General features: G+C 39.2%; 1 protein-coding gene across 1 annotated transcript in view; it reads left to right on the top strand.

The window, feature by feature from the left end:
- cpne2 (copine II) overlaps nt 1–19,637 on the top strand; it is a 75,112-nt gene extending 55,475 nt beyond the window's left edge. Inside the window, exons 15-17 of the mRNA XM_055009362.1 lie at nt 1,405–1,538; nt 13,029–13,265; nt 18,328–19,637. Of these exons, the coding sequence (XP_054865337.1) occupies nt 1,405–1,538; nt 13,029–13,265; nt 18,328–18,435 (479 nt within the window). The 3' untranslated portion in view covers nt 18,436–19,637. The remainder of the gene's footprint in view (nt 1–1,404; nt 1,539–13,028; nt 13,266–18,327) is intronic.
- The last annotated feature ends 707 nt before the right edge of the window (nt 19,638–20,344 follow it).

Here is a 20,344-nt window from a genome sequence, read left to right as displayed (position 1 = left end):
TGGCGTGAAAAACAGCTGCTTTGTAGAGGCTGTAAAAATGTAAATAGTTAAATATCAATAGTATGTAGAGGCACCATTTTTTCTAGTCATGCTTGAGGGCAACTGAAAAAATGTTGTACATGTTAATTTCAGTTTTTGTCCATTTTTGTACGATAAATAATCCAAGAAATTATACTTTCGCATTCATCTTTCTAATTTTTTGTGATAGTATAATGCTGTTATACTGAACTGAAGATATTTTTAAGTTCTTTCTGCTTCTAGCCGCAATAAACCCAAAAAAAAATCTCCATTTCAGGACTTTCTATTGCACTGAAATTCACCATTTGTGCCAGTCGTAACTGCTATTATGGCTACAGATTCTTTGTCTTGTTTAAATGTGCCAGTTAAAGGTTACTCAACATAAAAACACACAGTAACTAACATTTCCTCACCATCATGACACCTAAATACATTTTGCACCTCATCAGCATCTTGCACCTTTCTTTATTAAAACAGAAAGTCCTCTTAATATGGTGCAGTTGCATCTGTTAACACACCATTAGCATTTGAAATGTGGAGAATGCAAATGTATTTATAGACAAATGCGACCCACTTGAGCGGCAACTGCTGAGAGCAAAACTGTGACACCCAGAATGAAACTGTGTGAGGCATATTTTAGCCTGATAGAATCAGGAAGGTCATGTTAAGTAAGTGCATTTATACCCTGCCAGAGAAGGCCTGTGTTAAAATATTAGATTCTTTTGCAAAATAGATACCCGGCTTGCTGTTATTAAAACATCTGCCTCCGCAAATGGCCTTTTCTTTTTTGGACTAGCTTCTTTTCTTGGCCAATGCAGCCTCCGGTGCACTCTGAGATGAAAAAGTTCCGGACTAAGCAACAAAACCTGAACTGCAGGGCTGCAAGTGCTGCTGTGTAAAAGCTTTTTATATAATGTGCAACTCTCCTAACAAGGGCTTACCGTTATATTTGACAAACAAATGCTTGTTTGTTCTCAGCTAGTGAAAACTTACAGTGCGTACATTTTTAAATCTCTTGTCTATTTGCATTTCTGGCTCTGAAGGTGTATATTTTGATCAAAATGAAATGAGTTATTAGTCAGGAGACTTTTGAAAAGTAGAGCTGTGTTTAAGTGTTGGCTTCCCAGTTCCCTTAAAGAAATAAAAAGCCATGCAGGAGGTTCAGCAAATGATCCCTGTCTGATTGGAGTCTAAAATAGCAGCACTGATGAGAAACACCAATATGTTTTCATGAGCTTGTGACCTCTGGTTGAACAGTCTCCTTGGAGTTTGGAGATGCACTGTATGGATTTCACACCTGTCTTCCTCCTTATGTCACTTTTCTAATTCATGTTTACCTTTCTCAGTGTGTCTGATGTTAAATGTCTTGTTTTTCTGCATCTCCAGGCGTGGAAGGCATCGCCCAGGCCTACTCCGCCTGCCTCCCTCACATTCGCTTCTATGGCCCGACGAACTTCGCTCCGATCATCAACCATGTAGCACGCTTTGCTGCTCAGGCCCTTCAGCAGGAGAAAGCAGCGGTGGGTGAACAACAGCTTACCTTTTAATCAGCCTTTCAGCGTTTTAATTATGCTAAAGTTGGACCTGTTGAGACACTGTTGAGATGAAAACATTTGCAAATATGCAGGCTGCATTCCAGTCCCAGCTCTTCTTCTCTATTCGTTTCTCACTTGAGAGGTAGAATATGTTGCTGGCGGAGTTGTGTGTTGCCAGACACAGCTGCCGACTCCAACCACAACAGCTACAAATCCAGCCAGACTGTCAGAGTACAGTATTCTGTAGACAGACCTGCCCATCAGTGGTGTAGGTTTGGTTTTAAACTGTAGGAACTTCTTCTGTCTGCACATGCATCTAGAAATACTGAGTTTCCATCTGCGATATAGTTGTTTGGAATGGATGGATGGATGGATGGATGGATGGATGGATGATAGATAGATAGATAGATAGATAGATAGATAGATAGACAGACAGACAGACAGACAGACAGACAGACAGACAGATAGATAATAACATTCAAGAAAGATAAGAAAACCAAATGTACAAAAGAACGTGCAATAAATGTACAAAAACATGCTTGTTGAAGAAATAAGGTACTAAAATTGCCCAAATGTACAGTCAAAGAAATTACTTGATATTTAGAAAACAAGGTTCAAGAGTTTTTTAAAAAGTCTAGAGCTAATAGTAAACATAAGCATAAAGCATTTCAGTCTGTTGGTTTGATCACAGAAATGTTCATTTAATGTATATAAACCAGCATAGAAGGTTAAAATTAACATGAACATGGAAGTGATAGGAGTGGAGTTGCTGCTTCATCACATCAAAAGGAACCAGGTAAGGCGGTTCTGATCAGGATGCCTCCTTGGCAACTTCCTTTGGAGGTTTTTCGGGCAACTGAGCGGAGACTCCAGGCTAGACCAAGAACTTGCTTGAGAGATTGCACATCTCATTTGGCCTGGGGATGCATTTGGATGCCCCCAAGGAGAACTAGCAGAGGTGGTTTGGGTATCTGATTAGGATGCCTCCTGGATGTCTTCCTTTGGAGGTTATGTTGGAACAGAACTAGCAAGAGACCTCAGCGTAGACCAAGTTCTCACTGGACTAATTACATATCTCATCTGGCCTGGGAATGTCTTTGGATACTCCCGAGAAGAACTGGAAGAGGTGGTTTGGGTATCTGATTAGGATGCCTCTTGGACGTCTTCCTTTGGTGGTTATGTGGGAACATCCAACCAGCAGGAGACCCCGGGGTAGACCAAGTTCTCACTGGAGGAATTACATATCTCATCTGGCCTGGAAACACCTTTGGACACCCCTGAGAAGAACGACAAGAGGTGATCTGGCTATCTGATTAAGTGGTTTGTGTATCTGTTCAGAATGCTTCATAGGTTCCTTCCTTTGGAAGTTTTATGGGTAACAGGAAGGAGACTCCAGGGTAGACCCAGAATTTGCTGGAGGGGTTACATATCTCATCTGGCCTGGAAACAACTTTGGATGTCCTTGAAAAGAACTGGAAAGCATTACTGTAAAGAGGGACCTGCTGCCTCTGCGATCTAACCCAGGTTCAGCAAGAGAAAATGGATGGATGACATTCCTAGAAAATCTTTGCACAGATAGAGAGCATCTGAACCATTTTTTCCCTGATAAGCATAGATATGACAGATGTCAAGTGCAGTCTTCCTTGATGTTTTTTTCCCTGTCGACACCAGGAAATTTTCAATACCATTTCATCATATTATAGGCTGCATCATTTGATTTGCAGAGAGCCTACTCACCGGTTGAAGTAATGTTTTTGTATTTATTTTTCACTTACTTTCAACACAGTTTAACACCACCATGGTTACAGCTGAAAGAATATGGCTACAATTACATACGGCATAAGAATAACAATGCAGATAATATGATAATAGTTAGATCTCCACGTACCTTAATCATGGGGCAGTGATATTGATAAACGTATTAATTTGCACATTCACACTGTTGGCATGTTATATTGTTGTTCTGTTTTTTGCCACCTTTCCTTCCAGCTTTGGCTGCAGCAACTGTGCTGCTTTCAGCCTGTATTGTGTTTTTAAATTCCACAGTGGACAGCAGTAGTGTTGGAAGAATGGGCAGACCGTGAAATCAGTCATGGCAGATGATGTTATTGTCCTCAGAGGCACTGTTACTCTTACTTTCAACTCTTTCACTTTTTATTTTTTTCACCGTTATGACTTCCACTGACAGGTTACTTTAAGGAAAAGTCTGAATTTGCTTTGTTTTACTGTTTATAGTCACTCTAACCTCTGGGCATGTTGATGTCAGTCTGTTTGTCAGCCACTTTGTTCTCGAGTTAAATACCTCAGCATATACTGGATGAATTGCAAGAACTGGTCCTCAAATGATACTAACTTTGGTGACCTTTTGACCTTTCCTCTAGCACCACCATGAGGTTGATTGATTTTTGTTTTACTATGGGGTGAAATGCCATAACATCATCTAATAATGTTGATGGCCTTGTTTTCTTTTTTTATCTTGTGCCATCATCAGGTGAAAATTTTAGTGTATAATGGATAACGACATTCTGCTTTGACTGTACCATATCAAGCACTAAATAGCAAATGTTAACATGCTAACATTAAATTTAAAGATGGATGTAGCCGTCATGATGTCACCCATTAGTTTAAGAACTGCCATTTTGAAACCTAAAGTTTGGAATTTGGCCATCTTCATCTTTGAAACCAGATGTGATGAGTGAGGTCTGATCTGACTGAGAACTCGAGGACATGACTTACAGTGAAACATGTTCTGTTTTATTGTCTATTTTACTGTAAATGTAACCATAATTTACAAAATTAACACCATGCTGTATTGAAAGAGACGTGAAACACACAATTCATAAACTCATCAGAAAAATGTTTATAGAAGTAATAAATAATAAAGAAGTATGGTCATATTCTCATAGACTTCTATAGAATCTGACTTCCTTTTCTAACCAGAGGAGTCACCCCCTGCTGGTCAGTAGAAAGAATGCAGGTTTAAGTTGCCTCTGTGTCAGGACCTCAGTTGTAAATTGCATTTCTAGGACCCTTGTTTTTAGTGACAGTGCCAAATACTGAACCAGATAAATGTTCTTTTATGCAAGTAATTTTTTTGCGCATTGCGTGTTTTCTGTACCGTTTATTTCGCACTTTTTTATTTAGTAGGTGGTGCTGCAGGAATTGTGGCCCAGAAACTGCAACTTCTTCTACTGCAGAAACACGATATTGTTTCTGTGTCAGCTTCACATTTCAAACATACATCTTTACAGGCTACATCCATCTGTTACATACAGCCTTTTGACAGTGGGCTTGTTAGCATGCCAAGGTTAGCATTTAGCCAAAACTCTTGCATGTCTTCGTGTAAAGTTTAAAAACTGTAGCATCTATACAGAACAGATAATCACCTTCATTATTAAGGGATTTGTGCTTCATATTCATTAGACAAACATTAACAATTAAAATAAAAAATCTTACGAAGTACATATTGTTCTACTAATTTTACAAATCTTCATTATCCTTCTCAGTTTTTGTGCTGATTTAGGTCTATTTACTTGTGGGAGTAGCTGCTACTTGATGCATTAACATCTATACAATAAAGTAATAATAAATGTACTGTTGCCATAAAGGTGCACACTGATATACAAGAAAACACAAGTAGAAGTTTGTCTACCTTTAAATAAGTAAGGAAATTCCCTCATAAATCCTCTTCACTGTTTAGACATTTTATTTCAGCTTCTCAAACCTGTAGCTGCTGTTTCTTTTGAAAGTGATTTTGTCTATCCTGCTCAAAGAATTCTGGCTTTTCTTCTTGGTGACAGTTCACAGATCTATATAGCTCTGCTACCTTTTCTTCATGTCATATATTGCTCTATTTTCCACCCGTCTCAGTGCTTTTATACAGCCCTTTAGGTTTACTTGATCCATTCACTGATGTGTCCCTTTTAATGCCATTTTCCTGCTCTTTTGCACTAAACGTGGACTTCTGAGGTGGTTCTCTACCTTTATTTGTACTCTGCAAGTGTCTCTGTTGTGTCTGACTCACTTTGTTCTCTGCTTTCCCTTTCATTCACTTCACTGATCATATTCTTCTTTGTATCATACCTTCAGGCGAATCACACCAAAGAAAAGCAAACACTGTTTTTGTGTTTACTCAGCAGAAGTAGAGCAGCAGTGAGCAGCCTGTCAGGGGAGTTAGTGCTCATTATTTATCCACTCTGACGGACAAGTGTGTACATCTGTTGGCTCGAGCTGCTGGCATGTTGACCAGGGAGGAGGGTGACAGACCGGAGTGACAACTTCTGTCCTCTCCTCTTCTATCTTACACCTCTCTGCAGCTGAGACACTGACCAGGCTTTTCACATGTTTTCTGGCTTAGCAGCATGATAGGGAGGCTTCCTCCATCTCATTTACTGCTTTCCGTGCCGGTGGCTCGGCTCGAGGGGTGGCTAAACTCTGTCTGTGCAAGGCTTTGGTCCAGGCTCAAATATCTCAACGACTGCTGGATAGATTTCTGTACAATTTTGTGTATGTGTTCATGCTTCCTTCAGGTTAAACTGTGGTAAATTGTGTAATGTTCAGAATTTTCCATCTAGCGGACTCATCAGGTCAAATTTGCAAAAGATTAAAACAGCCAAAGTGATCATATCTCCATTAGTCTTAGTTTTACTGGATTGTATTTGGTGTTAATTAGCAAGATGGTGGACATGATTTACACAACCATTCAAAGGTTTGGGGTTTTCCCTGTGACAATATCATGTTTTCCATGAAAATTCACTCTTTTATTCATGCGCTAACATAATTGCACAAGGGTTTTCTAATCATCAATTAGCCTTTCAACACCATTAGCTAACACAATGTAGCATTAGAACACAGGAGTGATGGTTGCTGGAAATGTTCCTCTGTACCTCTATGGAGATATTCCATTAAAAATCAGCTGTTTCCAGCTAGAATAGTCATTTACCACATCAACAATGTCTAGACTGCATTTCTGATTAATTTAATGTTATTTTCATTGAAAAAAAGTTTTTCTTTCAAAAATAATGACATTTCTAAGTGACCCCAAACTTTTGAAATGTTGTGTATATTATGTCTTCTCAGCATCAAAATATTAACATTGTCTTTGAGTGCATGCCAACATTAGCATTTAGCTCATGCACCATTGTGCCTAATCACAGCCTCAAAGACCCACAAGTACTGCTGCACAATTCTGTGCCAAACCAACACAGTGTTGGAAAATGTACAAATGCTTTTAAGAGAAATAAAAACTCTCCCATAAAAGATCATTTCAGAGTCTGAGGGCTCCGTTCTGTCCCTTTTCGTTGTCAGCCATCTTCAGTCCTTTAAAATAATCAGTAAAATCTTCAACTCTTACCTAAAACATGCTGGTAGCCAGTGTAAAGAGGCTAAAACAGGAGTGATGTAGTCACATCTCTGGTTCTGGTTGACCTTCTGAACCCCATGACCCACCATCAGCTTTGAAAGGCAAGTTATCTTAGAAAAAATACACCAAAATCACACCATTTATCAGACCCAGACAATATGAAATCATTTAAATCACTTCATTATCCAGGTCTCATTAAAAGTTTTGCCAAAAATAAATTGTTTACTCAAACACACATAGTGTAAAAAAGTATATATGTATGCATTTCTTGGCACAACATACAACCAAAATTCTGAGACCTTTCAGCTGAACTGGAGGCAAAGAGAAGTATAGGAACATATGAACAAGTGACAAATAAACTCTTGAATAATAAGAATTTAACTTGTTAAATGCGTATAGCATGAGAAAATCTCTACTTTCCAGTATTGGTAACACACGTGGACACCTGGGAAAATGTTGTACATACCGAATCCAGGTTTTTTCAGTTTTAAAAAACACTAATAAAGAAATTCAACTTTATTTTTCTTCCTTTTTTACGATTTATCACATTATAACTATGTCATATTTCAGAGAAGACATTTTTGAGTTCCCTCTACTTCCAGCTGTGGTTGTGCCGTTTCTATAGAGCTGCAGGACTTTATATTGCAGCAAAAGTGAACCCACAGTGAGTAAAAATGTAACAGGAGCAAAACACGTCCAGAAGCTACCTGTGGTTCAGAGCGTTAAAAATGTTTCTAAAACTTTAAAAACACGACCGTACAGGCTTTCTGGTGTGCTGCTCGAAACTTAGATTACTTGGAGCCTTTCATGTTTGGAAGACCTGCTTATATAGTCACAGCTAAGACTCAAATGACCTTTAAATTCTGTAAGTGTTGTGATTGTTGTTAGTTTCCTAAAACACAACCTGCAGCTTCTCAGCGTTTCCTTCACCGAGTGTCTCTTTCAACACACAGCTTTAAACAGACCATCCTAAATGGTCATCTCTTAGCAGAGGAGCCAATCCCAGCTAAGCGTGTTTGATCTGACTTCAGTTTTAGGCAGAACTAGTGAATTGCAGCAGACTGCACTTCTGACTGCTTAACCACTGGATTATATGTCAGAGGCACTAACACATAAAATCCAAAATAAGATGAAGCCTGAGGCTCCATCTCAAACCCAGAAAGGCTTTTCTATTTTGGAATCATTCCTTGTTACAGTATTCCTCGAGCTGTGGGACTGTGTCATTCACGTTGGATTTATAAGAACTTCCTCTTCGGTTGTGTTAGATTGACAACAACACAGTGTCAACAACACAATTGTCTGTCTGGCTGTCTGTAGACTGTCAGTCACTGAGGTCACGGTAATCCTACGTGCTTTAGTAGAAAGAAGCCTCTTGGATGGGAGGTGAAATGTCCTTAAGAAAAAGAAAAAGAAATCCAGTTGCCTTCTACTAAGCACTAAGGATTACAATGGTCTCAGGTCTCTGTGGTAAAACGGCAGCTTTATGTCCCAGTGACAGACACCAATAGCAGTAAGAAAGTTGTTCAATTAAATGTTCAATAGTTAGACATAAATGTTTGCATGAATCAACTCCAGCCATGCTCCTTGTCTGGCACATAAACAGCCAATCATTTTGCTTGATTAAAGAGTCCCTTCGCCCCCAAATTGTTCTCCCTGTTGGCTTCTGTGCAGGTCTCCCAAGGTGCGCAAGTCTGGCTTTCTTTATTTAATCAGTTATTGCATTATAATGGTGTTATATTGCTCAGAAGACAGTTGTGAGTTCTCTGTCCTTCTAGTCATGGCTGTGCTGTTTCCATAGAGTTCCAGGACTTTTTATTTAGGTGAAAATGAGCCCACAGTGAGTAAAAATCTGAAAGAACATCCAGAAACTGCTTGCAGTTCAGAGGGTCCATGCGCTTCCAGGTTTTATTGTTTTGTTTGTTAAACCCTCTAAAGCCCAAAACTCACTGATGAGTTAAAAAGACATATTATTTTCAAAAATATGCCATCAAAATTACACCATTTATCAAAGCCAGAAAAAGTAATAACAAAAAAAATATATTTTAAAGCAACATACAAATTTACCTGGAAATGTTGCCAAATCTAAACTTAAAATTGTGTCCTAATACATGTCCCATTTAAAATTTCACCAAAAATAGATTGTTTTCATGAGTCAGTGTAAAAAACTAAAAACCTTGTGCTCTGGAACAAAATCTAGAACTTTTTGACTGAACTACTGGCTGTCCTTACATAGAGTAGATAGGAAACGAGTATGGAAATAAATATAAAAAGTAGCAACAAACAAAGTATTATGAAGAGCCATTATTGGTAACCCGTTTGGGCATTTTGTTGTTTGTTTTTTCGCTTTATTGTCAGTTGTGCTGCTTCATTAGAGGTGCAGACTTTATATTGCAGTGAATAATGAGCCCACAGTGAGGAAAATCGTGTGGAAACTGCTTCTTGGGGCTCTTGGGGTTAATTTGTATTCAAGAGGGGTTATTCTTTTATCCTTAGTTATTTTTATTTCTGTGTAATTTTCTTTTACTGCTGTGTTAATATTAAAATATACCTATGTGTCTTGAAAAAAATAGCCTGTAGTGGTTAAACTCATAGTAAGATGGCTAAAATCAACTTTCTGTCTCCTGGTTTTAAAAATAGATCATTAAAAATGATTACTAATTATCAATATCGACCTGAGTGAATCACTTTGTCGTGAGAAGTTTTTCAGCTTTGAGCAAAATTGTGACAAATTCTTGGAATAACACTGTTATTTTTAGGCTCATGTTTCAAATCAACACAACAGTGGTCACAAACAGCAGTTTCACACGTTGTCCAAAAACAACGAAGAGTGAAAATTACCTGTGAAAGCTCAGCGTGATGTTCCTGCAGATGTGTGTACAGATGTGTGACCCTCTCAGAAGCTCGGGTATCCACAAACTTCACACAAGTGGTACATGTCCCCCTGTGTCTGAAGACAGTGCAGTAGCTGGGTATCATTATGCTCCCACGGTGCTTTTTGTCCCTAATTGCACCCTGTCACCCTGCAGAGAACAAATACACGAGCAAAAATGCACAAAAGGCTTGTACTCGTCTGCGTGTGTGTCACGGTCCTTTTGTTTCTGTAAGGAAATGATTGCAGGCCCTTTTCTTGTTTCATATTACAGCGAGTTCAAACACGGGCTGAACACAGGAAGGAGTAGCCGACAATGAGATGTGACAGCTGCAGCAGAAGTGTGTGGACCACATGCTGGGGTCTGCTGAGGCTGATGTGTAGGTTGGAGGCTGCTGCTCTGCTCCGGCCTTTCTGTTCTCCGGATAATGAGAGAACCTGTGTTCGAACACGCTCCCGTTAGCGCCACACACACACACACACGCACACACACACACGCACACACACACACACACACACACCCAGGCTGCAGGCCAGTGCAGTCTGTCCCAGTGTGTGAGCGACCCTGTGTGTGTGTGTGCGATAATTATTCTCTAATGAGCGCTGTTAGCTGTCAGCACATTAAAGCGAGCGGCTTCAGAGCCCTCCCTGCGCGTGCGTGTCTGTTTGTGTGTCACGTGAAAGTGTGGTTGTGTTCCAAGTGAAGTCAGTGTGCGTCTTCACCTTGTCTCTTCTTATCACAGGGCGACCATTTGCATTTTACTATGCGGAACTAATGCATGTTTGTGTTTGTGTCAAAGCGAGAGAGAGGGAAATACAGTCCAGACGGTAAATATTTAGACAGTCACACGTTTGTTATTCTCCGGGCTCTGTGCTGCAGCATATTCAATTTAGAATAAAATAACGGATGCTACATGAAAGTGCCAAGTCTCGGCTTTAATTTGAGTGGGTTTACATCAATATAGAGACAACTGTGTGGGAGATGTAGCCCTTTTAACACACAGTGCCCAGAGTCATTGGGAAAATAAACATGAAATCAAGCTAAATTATCATATCAAATATTTTGTGGAAAATCCTTTGCTGTCAATGATTTGCTGAAGTCGTCGACGCACAGATGGTTCAGGATTGTTGTGAGCTGGAGGAGTTTTGATGCTGCTCCTGTATACCTCTGCATTCATCTTGTTTCTTCCATCAGCTGTGGAATCATCAGTATGTTAGAACACCACTGTGTTTGACAGATAGTCTCACCATGGTCTTGGTATGTTTTGGGTGATCAGCTGTCTTTTTTTCTCTGTACATTTATCTTTTGATTAGTTTGATAGAGGTTGGTTTTTGTTTATTTTTGGGTGCGTTTGTGACCTACAATTCGGTCTTTCTCTTTTTATGGCTTACCGGAGATTTTTATGGAGCCCTAGTCATGAAAAACACATGTACAGTTCCTCTAAAAAGGCTTTACCACCCTTGAAAGTTTTCATCTTTTATTGGTTTGAATCACCGTCAGTAAGGTTTAGCATTTTGGACAAAAATTTACCCAAGAAAAGACTCTTTCATGTCAAAATGAAAACAGATTTCTCCAAAGTAATGTCATTTAATTGAAAATATAAAAGTAAAATAATGATTGCACAAGTATTCACCACCTTCAAGTCAGTATTTAGTTGATACACCTTTGGCCACAATTACAGCATTTAGCCTGTGTGGATATGTCTCAGTCAGTCTTGAACATCTGGATACTGCAATTTTACCCCATTTGTCTTTACAAAATTGCTTAAACTCTGTCAAGCTGCACAGGGATTGTGACTGAACAGCCTTTTTTCAAGTCTAGCTACAAATTCTCATTTGGATTCAGGTCTGGACTCTGGCTTGGCCACTCCAGGACATTCACCTTGCTGTTCTTTAATCCCTTTCTGTGTAGCTTTGGCTCTAGGCTTTGTGTCATTGTCTTGCTGCAACACAAATTTTCTCTCATGATAGTTCTCTTGTGCACTTCTTCAGGTTGTTCTCTGGAATTTTCCAATATTTTCTGCATTATTTTGCCCTTGCCTTTGCAAGCCTCCCAGGGCCTACTGCAGAGAAGCATTTCCACGTCATGATGCTGCCACCACCGTGCTTCACAGTTGGTACGGTGTGTTTGTGATGATGTGCAGTGTTTGGTGTTTGCCAAACATAGAACCTTCCTCCACCTAAATTCTGAGTCTCCCACATGCCTTTAGGCAAAATGTAGCCAAGATTTAAATAGAGTTTTTTTTTTTCCCAACAATAGCTTTCTCTTTGCCACTCTCCATTTTGAAGGGTGAAGAACAGCCAGCTGTTGTTGTATGCACAGTGTTTCTCATCTCAGCCCCTGAAGTCGTAACTCTTTCAGAGGAGTCATAGGTGTCTTAGTTAAACTGACCATGACTGAATGCTGAAAAGCAATAAAATACTCCCAAGGATGGTGGATGTTTTTTAAAGGCACGGTACATCCTAGAGAGCATTCTTAACTTGCTGTGCAGTCATAAAGGGTTTGTTCTTCAGCACCAGCCATCATGGTTGCCTTGTGAAATAAGTTTGATGCTATATTTTTGTCATGAAAATGTATTTCCTTCATTTATTCCTGTCAGAACGCTGGACTAAAATAGTGTTCCATCTCCCACGTTAGCACAGATGTAAGTGTATTTTATCCACAGGATGCCGTCTCCTGAAAATGGTTTACTGAGCATTTGTGTATGTTTGTTTGTAAATAAAATGACTGAGAAGAGGAAGGATGAGTGCCATCTGTCTGCACAGGACATCTTTCGATTCGGCCGTGAAACTTCCCATTCTACTTAAACAGTTTAAACACACACAGATTTTCACAAACTATAGAGAAACGGGTCAGACACACCCGAATATGTAGATGTATGCTGTAGGTGTGTTCTTTGTTACTGGATCTGAGTAATAATAACTTCATTTACTCATTCATCATTCATCTCTGGGGTCTTTGTTTCAGGAACAGATGGTGTTTTCCATCATATGAACGGAGCTCAATGTGCTGAATTGCAGAAGAGCTTTCATTCTGGTTCCTATTTTTCTCCCTTCACTATCAATCACGGCAATATCTGAAACACTATTGCCATTTCTTTTTTAAAAAAACACCATTTTGTCACCATTATTCAAAGCATAATTATCGGGATTATAGTTGATTTCCCAGCCAGAGCGCTGCTAAAAGTCACATTTTCTCTTCTTTCCATTTCGCCCCTTTCACCATCCCTCTTCCCCTCTGCAGCAGTACTTCACACTCCTCATCATCACAGACGGTGTCATCAGCGACATGGATGAGACCCGCGATGCCATTGTACAGGCGTCTAAGCTGCCCATGTCCATCATCATCATCGGTGTGGGCAACGCAGACTTCGCTGCCATGGAGTTCCTTGACGGAGACGCCAGCGTGTTGAGGTCCAACACGGGAGAAGAGGCTGTTCGGGACATCGTGCAGTTCGTCCCTTTCAGAGATTTCCGTAATGTGAGTATTGGTCCAAGTACTATAAACATACAGACACATAGAAAGACAAACCAAACCGAAGGCATTTCAACAAAGTTTCGTGCTGAAGTTTGTGTTGTCCTAAATTTTGATGACAAGATTTTCATTTTACTAGAAATTTGTATAGGTTCCAAGTGCTGGTTATCGCTTTCCTTGAACACTGATCAGCACTATTCATATCGACACTTGGTAAAAATGTGTCCATTTTGTGTTTAAAGCTTGTTTCTGCAGCCCCAAAGAGTCTGAAAATTATTATTGCAAGTATTGTTGTCATGGTCATAGTCTTAGAATGATTTTAACTGCACTTTAATGTGCTCACTGGATAGTTTTGCACTTCACTTGATTAACCAAATTTTATATTTGGTGGTACTCCTGATAAACAAATGCAAAATTTTAATCATAAAGTGTAGTTTACACTATAAAGTGTCGTTATGCTACATATTATTATTATTTTCATCCCTCTGAGGCTACACATTACACTACAGGTTTTATTGGTGCCCCATGTGAGGCAGTATTGTGCTACACATATGAGATATATGAGACATATGAGACTGCCTTGAGTACACTGCAGTTCCACCACATAAAAAAAAAACCACCATATGGAGATGTTAACAAATAAAAAAAATCTTGATTTACGCTAGACCGGATCTTTAAGAAGCTGAAATACACATAGGGGAGCAAATACTGCCATAAATGCTTTGACTTTGTTGAAACATGAATATTCAGAACACACACAACCATCTCTAAACTTTTAAAAGTTAATGTTGAATCATCCATAAACCAAATGGGTCCCAGTGAAGTTTGATGTCTTCCACTCACCAAACTAACGTGTCAACCTGTGATTTACGGTGTCACTTTGACTCCATCTTAGGTCTGCAGTAGAGGCCTTACCTAATGACATGCTGTTATACTGTCTGAATGTGAACGCGTTACTAAAATGGCAGAATGTTGCTGCTCAGGTTGCAGCTGATCGCACACACAACACTCACAGTATCCACTCTATGAGGGTGGCTGCTTGGTTATCTCAGACTCAGCAGACACACTGTGAGTCGTGTTGTGTTGATAAGCAAACCGCGCATGTAAAACCTGTTAATGAGAGTTTACACGTGTGCTGCAGGTAAGCGCACGGGTTAATTAGTGTGTGCACTTTTTCAGGCTGTGCACAGGAGAGCTCATTTAGTGCATTTTGGGGCTTTTTGTCATGTTTCCATGTGTATGGTTTGCCTGTGTGGGCTGCTGGTGGGTGAGCTGACTTCCTCTGTATTGGGAGGAACAGACAGTGTTTTCTGGCCTCATTCCAGGTTGGTGGGAGATTGAAAGACAGCAAATGACTGAACACAGAGGAAGAGGGAGAAATGAGGCTGAGAAAATGTAGAAATTACAGTGACCTGACATGATGAGCTGTGCTGGGCACGCTAACTTTCACTACAGATTGTTAGAAAGTTGCTATAGTTGATGGTGACTCTGAAATACTCTGAAAGTTAGCAGCTTTTGTTGAACTAAAATGCAATAGTAGTGTAGAAATACTTTATTACAAGTAAAATTGTGCTTAAAGTGCAAGTAATTCTGCAGAATTCATGAAAAATGTAGTTTACTTAATTGTAGTTATTGATGCAGGAGAATTTATTAGCGGACTAATAAAGGCATTTTTAAATTGACTGTTATCTGCACAAACCTGAACCTGATCCTTTGTTTACATCTGCACCACCACAATTTGTAGCAACATGCGATGATGAAAATGTGGAATAATTTTCTTAATATATGCAGCATTATCAATCAATATTTGATTAATTGATAACACGAATTAAGTATAGCAGAAAGTCCTTCTTTGATGATATTACTGTTTTAGTTGATAGACACATGATTTAGGCCACAACGACACTTTTGTTTCATATTCTACTGATATATATAGGAAAACTTTTCTAGTTGATTTCAACTTGACTCAAACTTATGAGCCCTGGCTAGAAGTCATTAAGCATCACAGAAGTCTTTGTCATGGTGCCTCATTGGTAGCTAAACCCCAAAATGCTTTGCCAAAATGAATTTGCCTGTAGTGCAAGTGCAAACAATCAAGTGTGTATTATCCAGGGATCAGTTTCATCAGATGAAACTGGCAGATTAAGTAATAAATGACTTGGATATGACTGAATTTGGGCAGAAAAACCTGACTGGGACATCCCTGATGTGTAAATTAATGCAGCTGGTAAGTGTTTTCAAATATTTTTTTTTTACTTTATAGACTACTGGATAGCTTGTAAATTTAAAAGGACACATTTATAGATAACAATAAACCACATTTAATTTGCTGGATTTATGTTGTACTATTAATCTGAATCTTTAAAGTAAATAGTAACTAAAGTCATTATGTGAATGTGGTGTAGCAAAAAGTATGTTTCCATCCTCACTGCAGTAGATCAAAAGTACAAAAAATGGAAATACTCAAAGTACAAGTGCTTTTAAATTGCAATTCAGACAGGACTTGAAGTGTTATTTTCCACCACTGATTAGAAAGTAATGCATGTACTGTAGTCAGGACCTGCTTTGAAGACCAATTCATGAGACCAAGCACAGCGTAAGTAAAACTTCATTTCTTCAGCAAGTTTCTAAACCAAGGTCGCTAAATGCGTCATACTTACAAAGAAGACAATAGCAAGCTTCTGAATCCATATTTCAATCAAAGACAAGTACAGTTATTTAAGAATGAGAACAGAAAGTTTGCATTAATAAAACAACCTTGATAATAAATTGTTTGAAGATGAGCAGAGTTTTCTGATCTGTAATCTTGGAGAAAAAAGCTCAGCTGCTTTGAGTCGCTGCATCACCAGGAGCTCTACTTCTGATTAATGCTTTGAAAGGAACTAGAATCACTTTATTTTTAAGCCTAAATTTAGCTGGAAGCCAGAGTGAAGGCAGCACCAGGTTGATATGGGAACTCTGTGGAGTCTTAATTAGTAATCACGCAGCAGACGTTTGAGCTAGTGTAACTGTGCAACAGCTTATTTGCTTTTAAGAAGACAGAACACTTCAAAAGTGAAGAGATGAGGAAACAAAGCAATGGGCGCTTTGTTTTGGCTCCTAAAAAAGACAAGAAGGGACAAAGGTATTAACTGAGAAGAATGGGACAGAGTAACTGATTAGAGGGGTTTCTGGAAACCAGCTTTGAATGAGAAACAGGGAAGCGGTTTGATATTTTTCAAAGGGCTGGTTTTAAATCACTGTGACAAACTGCAGGATGCTCTGAGCGATCCAGACATTGAAGTCATTAAGACATTTGGGCTGAGGGTTTCAAAGTTCATAAACGATTTCATAAATATATGGACATAGCAGTGATAGAAGAAGCAACAAAACTGCCAAATAGTGTGCGTTGAAGGGGAGAATTTAAGTGGTCCCAGGGTGGAGCCTTGAGGAACTCCACAGGTCAGTTAGCAGAGACATAAATATTTAGTATAGCATTTAACTATACTGACAGCTTGGCTGGTCAATAAATTGTATTATTTATCTTATTTTATGGGTTCTGGCTTCAGGTTTTAGAAGCTAGCTGCACAGATTTACTGTCATTTGAATGCCAGAGCAACGGAGGCACAAGTTTTATAACCCCGAGTCTTGATTTGTATTTGACTGTGGCTGGGTAAAGTGTCATGACTTACTTCCTGTCAAGGTTAGCCTCTGTTCCTCTAGATCATGCAACTTAATGCAATTTCCATTTCATCAGGGGGTTTTTTTTGTTGTCCCTGCTGTATACTTTACATATGTTTGTTCCAGGCCACCGGGACATCATTGGTTGGTTTGTAGACTATTGTTTTGAGGCCTCACGTTTGGCATTTAGCCGTCACCATCTTACTCTTTTGAAACCAAACTTAACAAGCCTGGTATGGAATTGACTGAAAACCATGCAAATAACCTGTCAATTTCAGGTCATCCCATCCTAAAATATACCTTGCTTTATCATCTTCTTTAGTCTGTAGGGGACCATAATTTTTGAAGAAGACCTCAAACTATCAGTTGAGTCTATAAACTCATTAGGGAAATGTTCAGTGAGTTAACCATTCAAGGGGAAAGTAGCAACATTTTCCTCATTGACTTCTGTACAATCTGACTTCTTTTTGCAAACAGAGCAGACACCCCCTGTTGGTCTTTAGAAAGAATGCACAGAGTTTCTTCAAATTTAGCACTAATGTTTACTTCGACTCAATGATGAAACTGTTAGGTTTTGGTGGTCATAGGTCACTGACAAAATGTAAGAATTCATGCAATAATTATGACAACATCTCACAAAAATAGCATACTGTGACGACACCACAACACCACAACTCAGGAACAGAAGGAGAGATTGTGACAAGACTTCACATTTGGCTGAATATTAAAGTGGTGACACTCATCTTGGGTGTCCAGCTTAAAACTATGGTGACTGATTAGATCTTCTCCATTGACGATATATGTAAAGCATCCATGTGTTACTATCTATAGCTTCTTTGCAGCAACATCCATTATGAAGCATTATCTACTGTGATGGCTACAAGTTTGTACGCTATCAGAATCAATTTTATCGGCCAAACATGAACACATACAAAGAATTTAACCCATTTTTTTGTTTCTGTGGATGGACTGGACAATCATGGATGTAAACTGCAACTTGACTGGTTGGTGGAGGTGTACAGCTGTAAGGTGGTAATTCTAGTTAGACTTCAGAATTGGTACAAATGACAGTGAGATTTTGAATGAAGTTGTCTTACATCTGTAACAGAGCCTGGAAGTTCCTGTTTCCACTCTGAGTTGTAATTTGTTTCTGTGTGGGCTGATGAGGCTGTTCCACACCAAACTGGGAAAGCCATTTTTATGACTTCATTAACAGGGGCTTTATCATGTTGAAATAGCAACAAGCCATCCCAAAACACTGCACATGTAGATACAATTGTCATACTGGAAAAGTCATTTGCATTAGTGGTAAAAGAGCACAAGAGGCAATCAGAAGTATCCTGACCTTTTCAACCCTTCAGCGTTTTTGTAGAAGTTAATGTTCTGTTTTAATCTCTCTCTCCGTCAGGCACCCAAGGAGACCCTCGCCAAATCCGTCCTGGCCGAGCTGCCTCAGCAGGTCACCCAGTACTTTAAACAGCGGAATCTACCACCAGCCAACATGGCGCCAGAGTGAGACGGAGCCCAACAAGCTGTACAATAGCTCGACGAAACCTCTCTTCTCGTTAATACAGAACAAAAGTATGTATGTCAGCTGTGAACTAAAAAATAAATCAAACATTGAAGACATTCCTGTCATTATATTTGCAAAGTTTTTACTGGTTACAGAATGTTTGGTCAGTATCTAGTGTGAATCCATCAGAAGTGATATTCTTTGTTTCTTTAAGCTAAAGATCTACGACGGTGAAGGACCTTGCATGTGTAAAGAGGCCAGATAATATGCAGGTAAAACGCTGGCCATTTTTAGACGGATGAAAAATGATTCATCGAGATGTAGTTTTCATTTTACTTTTTGCATGTGTTTGTGTCTTGTGATTGATACCATGTGATACATACAACTCCTTTGTGTGAAGTCCTTTGTAAGCTGAGCTGTATCAGTGGTTGATTCCTCTCCCGTTGTTGTATGGATCCTTTTTGAGGTAGCAGATCAGATGAAAGCTGTTTGTGCTCATGTGTGGTGGTCTGATGGACTCAGCAGAGCACGATTTCTTCACCCCGTCACCGGAGGGAGGTTTTTATTTAGAAGTTTTGACCAGCAGTGGTCTGATAGGTGGGTTTAACGCTAATCGAAGAGGACGGACTCAGATTAAAATGGGGTCATAATGGCAACTGTAGCACTAACACAGAATAGATGTGGGATACTGAGGGAACTCATTAGGCTGTTAAATATGGGGCCATTTTGCTAGCTTTTGCAAAATCCTTGTATTTCTTATGACTTTGGTTCATCCTGCATGTCACCAATATCTACTCACTGTTTACAAACCAATGCTGATGAACACAGACGCATGATGTTTTAGGGGTTTTTTTGGCCAAACTATGTATTTATCAGATTCTGTAAATATTTTATGAGATTCTCTTGAAAGTAAATGAAGTATTACACAATAAATGAAGATGTTGTAACTGTCAGAGTTTTAAAGAGCAGAAGCAGAGAAGCTTCTGATATGCATATATATCGAATGTATATTTCTATGATGCCGTTTGTGTTATGATAAGCCAACGTTTCTGCCATGTTTTTAATGTACTTTTTATGCAGTGCTGAATTGTGTAATTAAACAACCACGTGTATTGCTGTGTATATTTGTATTAAATGTGTTCACTATTAATTTTATAAAGTTGTGTCTGTGTCCACGTGCAGGTTAATAAATGGAAAGAAAGTCACGTGCGCTCAGTGTCTCTGTGGATGTTAGATCAGCTCCGAAAAAATACCTAAAATGACAGCAAAGACCTGCAAAATAACTAGAAAGCGCTGCAAAATGAGTACAAAACAACATGAAGTGACCACAAAGAGACACAAACTGACTACAAAGAGATAAAAATCTCACCACATCAGGATGCAGATCTAATACAAAGATATGCAACACAAACATGGAGATGCAAAACAGCTGCAAAGTGAGTAGAAAGAGATGCAAATTGGACACAAAGAGTAGAGAAATTACTACAGAGATGAAAAATTACTGCGGAGATGCAAAACAAGCAAATAGAAACACTAAACACCTAAATCAGAGACAAAATTACTACAGAGCCATATGAAATGGCTACAACAACATGCAAAACAGCAACTGCAGAGATGCAAGCTGACTTCAAAGGAATGCAAAAGCACGACAAAAGATGCTGAATTATTACAAAGAGATGCAAAATGACTACAAAGAGGCACCAAGTTTCCATGTATTGGAGGAGAGATTGTTGTATAGAAACAGAATTGTGGGTGGTGAAAAAGACACTTGCAGCAGATCTGTCTTTAACTCCACATGACTCACCTCTGATTTTTTTTCCTGCTGATTTTGCTTGGGCTGAGGAGATAATGAATTACAGGCTGCCACTACCAGTTAAGAAGACTCAGCTGACACAAAACGCTGCATCGAGAA

This window comes from Amphiprion ocellaris, chromosome 3 (assembly GCF_022539595.1).
Source record: "Amphiprion ocellaris isolate individual 3 ecotype Okinawa chromosome 3, ASM2253959v1, whole genome shotgun sequence".
Classification (NCBI taxonomy): Eukaryota; Metazoa; Chordata; class Actinopteri; family Pomacentridae; genus Amphiprion; species Amphiprion ocellaris.
This window is presented reverse-complemented; position numbering and strand designations above follow the sequence as displayed.